The sequence below is a fragment of the Camelina sativa genome, chromosome 8 (assembly GCF_030686135.1).
Source record: "Camelina sativa cultivar CO46 ecotype springtype chromosome 8, ASM3068613v1".
Lineage (NCBI taxonomy): Eukaryota > Viridiplantae > Streptophyta > Magnoliopsida > Brassicales > Brassicaceae > Camelina > Camelina sativa.
In genome coordinates, this window is record NC_141887.1 from 25,476,245 (window position 1) to 25,489,465 (window position 13,221).

The following is a 13,221-nucleotide window of genomic DNA, read 5'->3' on the forward strand; positions in this document are numbered from 1 at the left end:
CCTTGAAAGCTCTGTACAAAATCAGCAAATCTCTACAAAATCTGGTTGCAGAGGTGAAGTGATGAACGTTTTAACATCATCAGTGTACCTAGGGATTAGTGGAATTAATATATAAATCCTTGGGAGATTCATATCATATACTAATAAACAAACATACTTAAAGCACAAGCGTTAGAATTGCACATGGAGATTTCTGAAGGTTTTTAGGAAACCCCACGAGGGTACAAGGCGAAACCCCAAGAAAAGTTGCAGACTTTAAGGAAGGATATTAATAAATTAAGCCGAAGATTTAGAAGCAAGTAATGAGAAAAGCCGATTCTTATGGATCCCGAAACATTTGAAATAGTATTAATAAACAAACAAAATACAGTTCAAAAAAATTTCTATAGTTACCGGAGAGTCATCATCGGGAGGGATGGGATTTCCAAGAACGATGTCTTTAGTTGCAGAACCTGGTAAAGACTTCGGTGATGAAGACGTCATTTTCTCGCCGGTGGCCGAACGAGGAAATCAACCGGAGATATGCGACGGTGGACGAAATTTTCGGGTTTGCAATTGTGGTCGTGGAATCTTTATTTATTGGTTTTTTTTCTCTTACGGGTTCAGACTTCAGAGTATTTAAACATAGTCAACCCACCAGAACAAAAAAAAATATATCTATCCAAATACGCAAATTTTTAAAATAAATACTCAATAAATACTACTATAATTTAACAATATTTTCTTTGTATTAAACGGGATTTTAATTATACGCATTTTTTGGGGAAAAATGTCATAAAAATCCCCAACTTTTAAATTTGGGACGTTTTAATCACCAATTTTTAAGATGTCATTTTAATCACAAACTTTTCTTTGATTTAGACCATAAAATAACAAAGTTTTGTTGACCTTGCCGTTTTAGGCATGTCGTTTATTCTCTGTTAATGAACTCAAAAACAGAATAAATTATATGTTATCTGCTACTGTTTTGCATAAACGACCATGTTTTTAACGCCAAAAATAACATCCTTTACCAAATTGTAGAAACTAAATCCCTAAATCGATTCCAATTTCACAAATTCATAACCCTAGAAAGGAAATCCCAAATTCTCTCTACACCATTGATGACACACCACACTCACCGACGCTGGTATATCATGGTTTTTAGGTGTTTTTAGCCATGATATAAGTCTTATTTATAGAGTCTTTTTGGTATTTTTAGAGTCTTTTGAGTCTTTATAAGATTTAGCATGGATGAGAGCATAATGAAGCTAAATAGGAGGATTTGGAATACATTCAAGCATTGAGGCTGAAGCTGCAAAGTTGGGAGACGAATTCAGAGAAGGCATCGACCGATGCAAGTGATGGTGTCGATCGATGCATCATCTAACAGAATAATTGGAAGTTTTCCCACAAGTTTTGAAGATTTACAAAGCTGCCCCAAAGTTTCCATATTTGCATCATTAGTCATTGGCCGTGTTTTTGGAATATTTATAGGATTTTTATGGTCATTGTTTAGACCTAAGCTTTATTTTTCCTGCAACTTTTGAGATAAATCTCCGAGAGATTTTAGAGAGCTTTTGGAGAGAAGAATCAAGACTCCTTCCATAGAAAATTCAAAACTCCTTTTCTACTTCTTTTAATCTCTTAATGCAATTTATTCAGAATATGATTTGTGTTTCATTGATTATGTCTGAGTAGATCTGCTTGTTAGGTTTAGGGTTTCTCATTAGGGATTTCATGGATTGTTAGATTGATTAATTGTTTGGATTCATTATCTTTCTTGTTCTTCACCATAGGTTGTTCTTAATGCTAGATCTTTGATTAGTCCTCTGGATTTAGATCTTAGGATTATTAATTGATATGAGAATATAATTGATTTTCCTGACAAAAACTTTTGGTGAGCAAAATTACTTTTTGCAAAGAGATTTGAATTAGTGATTTTGTGAACTTATCTAAACTTGATTTTATTGCTGGTTTTTAACTTGAATTTTGCAAAGAGATTTGGATTTTCGGGTTTTAAAACTTAGATAATATTTGCAGTGAGAACTGATTTATTTTACAATTATGTTTAGAGTTCAAGAACGGTGCTTAATTATTGAATCCTGCTTACTTAATTAATTGATCTGATTTTCCATGATTTCCTGAGAATTTCCCAAGGCTTAGCATTTTTAATTCCTGAATTTACAACACTTTTGAATTCTGTTTTTGCATTGCTTTTAAATTAATATTTTGGCTTAGCATAATAAAAAAATTATTAAATATATTGTGTGATCTAGAGTCCCTGTGGATACGATCCCTAAGTACTACAATTGATCTTTTAATTTGAGAGAGTAGTTCAACGTTAAATTTGAGCATATCAGACGCAACCATATGTGTCAAATCTTGAACTTGAATTCATCGAAACAGAGAGATTGCATAAGAGATTTTGATATTATAGAGAAAATTTGGAATTTTCTGTTTAGGGTTAGGGATTTAATAAACGTTGTGCCTAAAACGGCGTGGTCAACAAAACTTTGATATTATATGGTCAAGTCAACAGAAAGTTTGTGATTAAAATAACAACATGAAAGTTGGTGATTAAAATGTCCTAAATTTGGAAGTTGGGGATTTTTATAATATTTTTCTCATTTTTTATTAGATAAAAGTTACAATATTTAATATAAAAATAATAATATACATAATATCAAATCTATATTTCAGGTAGTACTATTTATGTCATAATCAGTATATATAGACTAATATAGGCTTTCCGTTGTTTTATTTTATTAATTTTTCCAAGTTACTAATTCTATGCACAATTTATAAAAATTTACTAGTTTATAATTTTAATGCATTATTTTTATCTATTGATTGTATATTTTATGAATGATAAAATATTTATTATTTCTTAATATTTGTGCTTTTAGCCAAAAAAATTATATAATATGAAAGAGGAAGTATTTAAATAATTAAATTTTTAAGAAAATATAGGTAATAGAAATCCACAAAATCAACATTTTATTGGAATTTTCTGTATGCCATATAAGTAATAATTTAGTAATGTCAAACTGTTTTAAATGTGTTAATACTTATGAATATAACATAAATAAAGATATACTAATATACTCATCAAATAATCAAAATTTCATTCTTACAACCTGATTCTTTTTCTCAAGTTTTTTTTGGCTCCACTTATGACAACATGCATCATAATTTTTAAATCAAAGCACAAATAAAGCTATACTCATACTCTAATAAAGTAATATAGATTCATTCTTATAAACTCATTACTTATTTTGCTTTTTGCGTTTTCATATATGAATTATAAACACTATATTACAATGATATGTATACATTTTTAAGCAATTAAATTAATTTAAATAACTTATATTATTATTTTGAACTTTAACATTCATATTTATCGGTTAATATCCATGTTAAATGAACTATTTCTTTGATACATGCCAAAATCTAATTCACCAATAACACACGTTAAATTTATTAAGTGTATACATTTCTAAAAATTTGGTAATTTTGATTTTCGGTTACAAAAACAAGGAAAAATTATAGTAAGATTTAGATATTTATATGTAAATTAATATGTTAGTTTTCAAAACATGGTTTTCCTAGTTTGTATTTCTTTTCTTCGTCATTGGTGAGTATAAAATCATTAACTTAATTTTTTGTTTAGAATCGATAATGTGAGCTTATTTAACTCTTCATGTGATCTTGAAATCGACGGATATCACTAGCACATATTGGTCCATTTTTTATCCAATTAGTTTGTTAATTATTCTTGAATTGATGAATAAAATTTATGAGGCTGGAAATGGTATGATCGTATGACCTATATCATTGAACATCAATGTTTATATTCTGACCATTGTAATCAAAAAATTCTAGAGTATATATCTTGCATTTAAGTATATTTTTCATTTAGTCACACCCAATAGACATTTTTAAACAATGATTCCATGTATTTTTTAATATTAAGAATGTTATTTTTTTCTTTTCTTATAATGTTTACCAATTATAAACTTCACACCTTCATACTCACATGTTTACAAAATACGGATCTTCTATTTTTTTTCAAAACTTTGTCCGCATAATCAATACATCTCCTCGCAGCCTGCTCTCACACCAATGCTTCATCATGATTGATCATATCAAATAGGGATTATTACAAATAAGAGCCTTTGTTGGGCCAAATATTAGAGAATAGGTATGATTATCCAGACTCTCGTTTTTAGGCCTTTTTCCTTCATTTACAATTACAATTTTAGCCTTCTGTTATGAGCAGGAGTGTTATCGATTGAATTAAAGAGATTAAGGGGTGATACGACATCACTTACTGTAGCTAGGTTTTGTATGTGGTGGAGAAATTGCGATGTGTTAGGATTAGTCGTCGATTAGGTAAAAGCTCCATACTTCGAAGGATATATAACAGTTGTTATAGGTCGGTGTGGATATAAGATCTGTTATAGTCTGTTATTTTATTTTCAATCTGATAACTGAAGGTTGAAAATTTAGGCGACAGAGACAACCAAATTTGGGGGTGTTTGAAAGAGACGCCGTGGAAAAGCGGTGGTTGATATGAATGCTGAGGTAAGGATACTAACCTCTCCGTTGAAGATTGATAATATAAGAGGTTGTAGTAGATAACATAATTCTAGATGTTTAAGCTTTAGTATGTGGAGAACTGATTAGGTGTGGGAATCCGACTATGGCTATATCAAAATTTCATTTGTTTAGACTAACCTCGTTGTAGAGAAGGTAGTAGAAGTCCTGATTTGTTGGTTGTTATTGTTGATTTTTTTTGTTGGCATATGTGAATATTGTAGGTTTCTTAGAAAATGATGGTTGTTTGTAAACTCTTTGGACAATGTAAGACTCAAATTCATGTGTGAAATGTTTTTCCTTTGTTTCAGGGAGATGAGGTTGCAGTCTTCGTGATTGCAGGTAGCTGGGAGTGTTCTGATAGAGGAAACTGGGATTTTGTTCTCGCAAAGAAATGTTATGGACGGAGCACGGCTCTAAGTTTGGGACTGAGTTATGAGGAACTAATCGCAAATGTTACAACTGATTTCGAACTATATGGTTTGAACCTGAAACCAAAGCTGAGCTACTGGCTTCCATGTCAACTGTCAATGTTTTCTGTTAGCCGTAGACCTCCTGTTATTATTACGTCAACAATGGGTATAAGGAACTTCCTTAATGTCAGGAGAGTTGCAGTGCATCTTAATCTACTCCTCTCTCTTGATAATATGTCGTTTGATAACTCATGACAAAGTATGAATAAGCTGTGTGTTGCAGCTGAAGAGGGTAGGGACCATGAAACAGGAGGTCATAAAGACGATGATGTTGGGAACCGAAGGATGTATACGATTGGAACGACTTCAATGGGTCAGGGAGAAGGTAACTCTATTCTTTCCAGGAGGCGTCAATTGTTTGATGGGGAAAATGAGAAAGGGAAGGGCGTCGTTCTTGGTGATGGATCTTCTAGTGGGAGCGGAATGAGGCCATATAGCGTTGGTGCTGATCCTACCTTCGAGACTGAAGCTGTCAATTTAGTACAACCGACAACGAACTTTGACGAACAGGTAAAGAAAACAATGAACCAAGAGGCGAGGCTAATAACAAATCTAACTTAGGCAGCCTTTGTAAGACACGGAAGACATCTATCAAGTATCGGGGTTTCGAGTAGGAGTTGATCTGAACGGCATGACTAGGATAGGAGTCAACTTTGAAAAGCCTGTGAGGAAGGTAGCCTGCATTATAAACATATGTACCGGAAATGTCAAAGATCACAACATACGGTATATGATGACATTGTATTCTCAGTACACCCTAGAAGACAGTAAATCTGTAAAACAGACTTTGGAAATCTTTGCACTTCGGTTTAGTTCCTGATATGAGCTTCAAATTAACGTGGTTGACAGAAAGCATGACAGGTTAAACGAGAGGTGTACATAATACTAACAGTAGACCCTACAAGGCAGTACTGCAAGGAACCCATATGAACTTCTTTTAGTAGTTCAAAACCGTATAAGGCAGTAGATCATAGAAGGCAGTATTTCAGACTTCCTCAAAGAAATGTCTCAAAATGATTGTCATCCTTGACTTCATGATGGTTTGCACTATACTCTACAGGACAATATTCGAGGGAACCCAAACATACTTCTTACACTATACACTAGAAGACAGTATTCCCCTAAACTCAAACATACTTCTTACACTATACCCTACAGGACAATATTCAAGGGAATCCAAACATAATTCTTACACTATACCCTAGAAGACAGTATTCCTCTAAACCCAAACATACTCCTTACACTATACCCTAGAAGACAGTATGCGAGGGAACCCAAACATACTTATTACAATCCACCCTAGAAGACAGTATTGATGGGAAGCAATTGATACATATTGCAATAGACCGTAGAAGACAGTATTCAACAAAACCGAAACATACTTATTACAAATATTGTAATCTTAGAGGACTTACGTGAACCTTCTGAATTTATATCATCACAGGTACTGGCGAAAACATTCAACGCGAGGAACGAAACCTAGAAAATGACATTGGGTTACAAATGAATATGATGTACACAGATATGTTAAAACGGAATCGGTGAAATCGAGGAAGAAGATTACTGACTTAGAATGACGGAATCACTACTGACGAGGGAGATTTCTCAGATTTGTCACGGAGTCTGAGGTGACGCTGTTACAACATTGCCGATTTCATTTAAGGTAGCAGATGATTAATGAGCAACCACAAAATTGAGATAAGCAAAGATGTATTCAACGGCAGCTAACCCTCGTGATTTCTTGAGAGAGACGAGGCGATTTCTCGGTTGGCGACGAACAACTTTAATTGTGAGGCGTGTGAAAGGTAACGTCATCATCGTTTTCTCGACCATAGAAGATTGAATTAATTATTTCAAAATGGAAAATGTCGCTCTGAGGCGTGGAGGGTAAATATGTAATTGATTCTTACTGAAAAAAGCCTACTTACGCAAGTCCGGAGAGATTGACCTATTTCGATAAGAATTACAGAAAAAGGCTCTTTTTTGTAATTAATCCTATCAAATACCATAGTTTAAACTTTTTTTGTTTTGAACCCCTTGATTAAGAAAATGAGTATGATCTTCATCGAAACTCGAGCATAAGCTGTTCAAATACTATATAGTATATACTCTCGAGATACTTTTTTTGTTGGTAATAAAAATTGAGATATTATATACAAGCATATACATGTAGGAAATCATTTAACATAATTTCACAAATAATGCAATGATAATAAGATATACAAATCATTAATATATGTTACGGAAAATCTTTTTAGTATTTATACGGTCGATAAGTTATGTACCACATAGAAGGTAAAAGGTTTTAGAGAAAAGAAATCGAGAATCAAAATGGAAAATTTGTGGTTTTATAAATAAAGCCCAAATTGACTTGTTCTCCAAAACGGTGAACAAGTTTATTTGTTCCAAAAAAAAGGAATATGTCAACGGTGTGGTTCTGAGGTGGAGTCTATTAATCATGCTCTTTTTGAGTGTGTACGTTCGCGTATGGTTTGGGAGTTGTCTCCGGTTCAACTGATCCCAAATGGATTTCCCTATGGATCAGTGTATTCAAATTTAGACTTTCTCTATTGGAGGGCTTCCTCCCATTCTAGGGGTTTTGGTAGTGGCTGTGTGCTTCCATGGATATTGTGGACAATTTGGAAAGACAGGAATAAGAAGGTTTTTCAAGGGATTGAGGCAGAGCCAATTGATATTATAAATCAGGCGTCTAACGATAAACTTCTTTGGGAGGAGGCCAAGTCCTTCTCTGCGAATTACTTGGAACCTCATCTATCCCCGGAGGTACGGGATTTTTCTTCTTGATGCCAGGTTGATGGTTCCTGGAAAGGTTCAGATCCATTGGTGGGTTTGGGATGGTGGTATGGTAATCGCGAAGATAGGACGCTACTTTTGGGAGCACGAAGCCTTATACGTAGTCCAACACCTCTTCATTCGGAGTTACAAGCCTTGATATGGGCTATAGAGTCTCTTCAGGCGGTGGGGGTAGATTGTCAGAATTTTGAGACGGACAGTTCCGAGCTAGTGGCGATGGTGCAGTCCCCCGATGATTGGCCGACCTTCTTGAATTTACTGGAAGATTTTCATCCCCTCAGATTATCCTTCTCCTCCTTCACTCTGACCCAGATTCTGAAGACGACAAACGTGAGAGCAGACTGTCTGACTCGTTTTTCAAGATCTTTAGTTTCTGAAATTACTTTTGTAAACTCTTTCCCTTCAGTCTGGGCAACCAATCTCGGAGTCATTTTTTAATTTAATGTTTGGTTAAAAAAAAAAAAGAATATGTGTGAAATTTTACATTTCCGTATTTTGTTGTAAAATATTTAACCGAATGGTCTGTACATAAATTTTGGTTCGGTTTGGTATAGTTCGGTTTGATTAAATCATTCCATCGACGACGAAATGACTCCCAACCAAAACATATGGGTGAGATATGCTTTTATCTTTGGTTGACTTTCTTTTTCTCTAATCTTTTTTTTATAAATCGTCCTTTTTTTTTTTTAAATCGTCCTCTTTACTTGTGAGTTGTGTGAGTTGTGACAAGAATCTAACTTATATGCTTCATCTCAAATATCAAAAATCGAGCTTAACGAATATACAATTAAAATTTTCTAAGATATTTAGAAACAATATATATAGGAAGAACCCCCGAAAAAAGTAACAAAGAACATTTTTCTTTTTCCTATTTATACATATTATCCGAGAATAATTCCTTAATCCTCTTCTATTATCTTTCCCTAAAAAAGAGTATTCTTCTAAGCCGTAATCATATTCCTCCGCTGGTCGTAGCGGCGCTGTTCACAACCCAAGAGAGATCAAAACTCGCCGGCGCCGAGTTCCCGGAAAAGCTATCTCCGGCTGCGAATTCCTCCAACCCGTCGAAGAAATCATCGCTCACCACCGTATCCGACAAAGATAATAGATCCTCGTCTCCGTCGACACCTTCCACCACCGCAAGATCCTCCACCGGCAAAACAAGTTCGTCGGCTGACGTCACCGGAGACGATGAATACGTGGCGATCGTGGTCGTCGGGGATTTAGTTGTCAACGGTTGATCGGTTGGTTTCTGACGGGTGCTTCCGGCGAGAGAGTTACGGTGAGTGGGAGCTGGATGGTTATGCTCCGCCGTGTAAGTGACGATGAACATCTTCGGGTCGGATCTATTTCGCTCCACTTGTTTACGGGCTAAACAACCTTTTGATGTGCTACATCTGTAATATCCTCTTTTTAAAAAAAAATGAAAAATAAAAATAAATTAGAATGTTTTTTTGTATTATTACCAAAATTGAAACGGAGATAATTTAACAAACTAAAAGCAGACAGAATCACAAAAACAGACAAGTTTCTTTTGTCTTGAAAGAATACACACATTTATAAGTCAATAAATGAATTTTTGGTAAATAAAGAAAAATAATTTTTTTTTTTTTTTTTGTGTGTGTAATTTTTTTTACCTTGGATATGGTGAACCTTTGATGGGTTTCTGTCCGTACTTTCGCCACGCCCAGACATCGGAGTTTAAAGCCTCTGCTGCTACATGGCACACTTTCTTATGATGTATCTTTCTGTAACAAGCAACCACACAACAAAAATTAAAACAGAAACTTTATTTTTTTTGGCCTTCTTGATAGTACAATCAAATTCGAAATTAACTCTTGATGGGTTCAAATACAAATCCCAATCTTTTTTCCATTTGCTAATTACTTTCTTGATGGGTTCGACAAAATTGAGACTTTTAACCACATCTTCACAACAAAATTCGATTCAACACAAGAAAAAAGGACGCTTGATGGGTTTTACAAAAGGTTAAAACTTTATTGGTGTTGTTAAACAGAGATTGGTGAAGAAATAAACGAACCTTCTTTTAGATCTAGAGGTATTGGAGCCAGCTGTGGGTTTGCTAGTGACGCTACCGGAAGAAGCAGAGAGAGGAAGAGGACGTTTCTGGTTCTGTGTCTTTCTTGGTTCTTCTGGGTAATTCAGACACGAAAACGAAGAGACGACAGATTCTTGTGTGAACGGCGTGTAGAGATCTCGAATCTCTCCGAAGGAAACGGCATTACTCTGTCTTCCGACGGTGAATATAGGACTCGTGTGAGATGAAACGCCGCCGGAAAATAAGGTGGTCGTTGAAGTGGTTGCTGATGAGCTCACGGCTGAGCAGCCTCTAACCACGGCATGGAGATCCCAATCGTCGGCCATTTGATTTTGGTAACTCAGGCAGAGGAGACAAAAGCTTCGAATCTCTGAGGAGAGAAAGAGAAAGCCAGAGGAGACAAAAGAGAGCGCTGACTTTTGAAGGTTAGGGAGAGATGTTTATAAAGAGAGTGAGAGGAGCAAGATTAATAAAAAAAAAGGGTTGAAAAAATTAGAGGATAATATATTATTATTAAATTGTTATTAGATGATAAAAAATACAGTCTAAAATACATTTTTGTTTTGTTCTCTTTTATTTTTTTTAAACATTGCAATTATTCCACATGTGAACCATTTTATATACTATCATCTTCCAGATATTAGTTTATTAGTTTGATAAATATATATAAATATAATAAATAGATTTCTATCACAAAGAATGAGCTGAAAATATTTTTTTGCGACTATAAAATTAGATCAACGAAAATTATAAAATTAGATCAACGAAAATTATGTACGGATGGTGGTACTTTGGTAACCATACTGAACTAATATGAGATGTTGTACTTTGGTAAACACAGTGAACTAATATGAGATGTTGTTGTAATTAGCAAACATCATTGGATTCTAACATAAATCAGGAATCCTCTAAAACCGATTATTAATTACATTTTTGTGCAAACATCTCGTTCCAAAAATTATAATTTTTTTTGGGTTTATTTGACTGAAAAGCATATGCTCAGGACATATGTTTACTTTGTGATTAAAAATTAGCTAAATTAAACAAAGCTATATATTTCTTGTTTTAAAAGCAAATAAGTATGAACACACTTGGAAATTATGAACAGTGTCGGAATCATATTGCGTGTATATATATATAAAAACGTATTTTATATACTATTTGTTTAACAAATCTTTAAAGTATTATTATGTGGTTTTGGAGATGGTATCTCGATGCTTATCCTGTCTTTGTCGCCTAGTGCTGGACACCCAGAAAAAACCAGAAGTGGTTTCAGGTTTCTTGTATTTGGTTGACTTTGATGAATTGTCAAAGGCTTTGAATAAATCTTTATAAAATTCTTCTTCTTACTTTTGTCAACCTCACAACTTCCTTTGTGGACATTTCCACGCGTCTCTCACACGCGCTTTCTGGGGAGCGAGCGAGCTTGCTTTGATTGAATTAGTAGTGGGAAACCATACTTTCGTAGTACTAGTGCCTATCCCTACTTTTCTTTTGATCGATGCGCACAACAAGTTAAAAAATTGTTAATATCCTTTTTTTACACCTACGGTTATGGAATTGGAAATTGTTCAGATTATAGTATATGTAAGCTTTCCAGATCATTGTGAGCTTTTCAACATTACAATATTCAAATCCAACAACTGAGATTTTTTTAAAAATCATTCATGGATAACATATGTATTCCATTTATATATACTTTTTTTGGAGAGGAAAAAATATGCATCGATTGTGTATAAAAAGTAAAGTATGTAGATTAGAAAGATAGTGATTGTCACTTAGCACCATATAGTTGATCCCTCTCTGCCACATACTCTAAACATGGAGGGTTACTATTTGTTTCTTTCATTGTACCTTTTAAGAATAACAACAAAGCACATGTAAATAGTTTCTATAAACTTAGAAAATAAATATATAATATCCACACACAAATATGTGCATTATTTAGTTAGAGTAACTTCAAATAATATTGTTTTTTAAATCTTCGTCTCGATTAATAACTAATTCCCGTCTACTATTGATTATTTAATTACGTCCATCTAATTTGATTATAACATGTCTATTCCGATTAATTTGCGTTTAATTTTCTATATACCGATTATTTTTTGGAGATAAATATAAATCAAATATATACATTTTTGTTATTTAGACATTTAAAATTAAGAGTTTATGATCTTTTACAATAACTAATGTACAAAATTTTAATGAAAATAATTTTTTTTTAAATTATATGTTTACCGTAATAAAAAACATTACTATAGATTTATATTTTATTTGGTATTCGTTTCTAAGATAAACAAAATTATTTATATATTTAATACTATATATTTATATTTTATTATTAATTTAATAAAATAATCTTAAAACTAATCACTGATTAATTTTCGTTTAATTTTCGTTTTTTTCGTTAGCCCTTAAGTCTACTTCAACCGCAAGACTAACGCTTACGGATCTCTAAAACAGGGCAAAATATTGAAACAAAATATAAAATTATAGTAAATCATTTTTTGGGGGAAACAGATTGGTAAGATAATTCGACAGTGTAGCAGAATAAGGCACACGTGCCAGAGCGCGTGATCTCTGCGAGTTAAAAAAGGTTGACATTATCATTAAAAAAAACAAAATCAACGGTTCACACACACACGGCGAGAGATCGAGCGAGTAAAAGATAAGAGATGATGAGGTGGAGTAGCTACAGCTGTCTGTCCCAAATGGCCCTCCTTTGGGAGAGAAATATATGCTTTTATGCCGTTACCATTATCTTTATCTCCCTCTCTCTCGCCTCCTCGTGATGTTGATTCCTCTCTTCTCTCTCTCTTTGTGAGTCAAAATCGTACGGCTTACAAACGATCACCATCTTTTTATCAGTCAGTCATTCATCATCCGACGGTCATATCCCAGCTTTGTTGCTTCAACACTCATCCAACGGTCCAGTTTCTCCTGACTCAGTCAGGGGTGTGCATGAGCCACGTGAAACCTTCGAGGACGGTTTTTCTTTAATTTGTTTTATAAAAACAAAATTAGTAGTAGTATTGCTACAAGTGGGCTGCACGAGGAAGCATAGTATCAAAGCGCGTGGACCCACCTCTTTCTTTGTTTTTTTAACACCCAATCTATTTCAAAATATAAGAGGTTTTAGAAAAGTTTTTTATTTTATATTATAAGATATTTTCAATTTTCTATATAATTTTTAGATTTGTTTAGTATTTTATATTATAAAATATTGTTTTTGATTAGTTAAACTTGTTAAAAATAAATATTTATTAATATGCGTGCTTTAGTTAAAAAATCTTATAT

General features: G+C 33.7%; 2 protein-coding genes across 2 annotated transcripts; one reads left to right on the forward strand and one right to left on the reverse strand.

The window, feature by feature from the left end:
- Positions 1 to 4,289: 4,289 nt before the first annotated feature.
- Positions 4,290 to 5,903, forward strand: LOC109126029 (uncharacterized). Its single transcript, XM_087461836.1, has 4 exons — positions 4,290 to 4,374; positions 4,492 to 4,566; positions 4,890 to 5,157; positions 5,275 to 5,903. Exons 2-4 carry the CDS (start codon positions 4,555 to 4,557, stop codon positions 5,610 to 5,612), a joined length of 618 nt encoding a protein of 205 aa, XP_087317962.1. The 5' UTR covers positions 4,290 to 4,374; positions 4,492 to 4,554; the 3' UTR covers positions 5,613 to 5,903.
- A 2,719-nt stretch (positions 5,904 to 8,622) lies between these two features.
- LOC104708007 (WRKY transcription factor 22) lies at positions 8,623 to 10,386 on the reverse strand. Its single transcript, XM_010424484.3, has 3 exons — positions 9,907 to 10,386; positions 9,503 to 9,613; positions 8,623 to 9,274 (listed from the first exon to the last, which is right to left on the reverse strand). Exons 1-3 carry the CDS (start codon positions 10,248 to 10,250, stop codon positions 8,818 to 8,820), a joined length of 912 nt encoding a protein of 303 aa, XP_010422786.2. The 5' UTR covers positions 10,251 to 10,386; the 3' UTR covers positions 8,623 to 8,817.
- Positions 10,387 to 13,221: the final 2,835 nt, after the last annotated feature.

Bases quoted from the DNA above. Each gene is read 5' to 3' on its own strand.
- LOC109126029 (XM_087461836.1), top strand. The intron at 5,158-5,274 runs GTATAAGGAACT...TGTGTGTTGCAG, and splicing joins TATTATTACGTCAACAATGG to CTGAAGAGGGTAGGGACCAT.
- LOC104708007 (XM_010424484.3), bottom strand. From the start codon at position 10,250: ATGGCCGACGATTGGGATCTCCATGCCGTGGTTAGAGGCTGCTCAGCC. The intron at 9,614-9,906 runs GTTCGTTTATTT...TGCTTGTTACAG, and splicing joins ACCTCTAGATCTAAAAGAAG to AAAGATACATCATAAGAAAG. The intron at 9,275-9,502 runs GTAAAAAAAATT...TTTTTTAAAAAG, and splicing joins AAAGGTTCACCATATCCAAG to AGGATATTACAGATGTAGCA.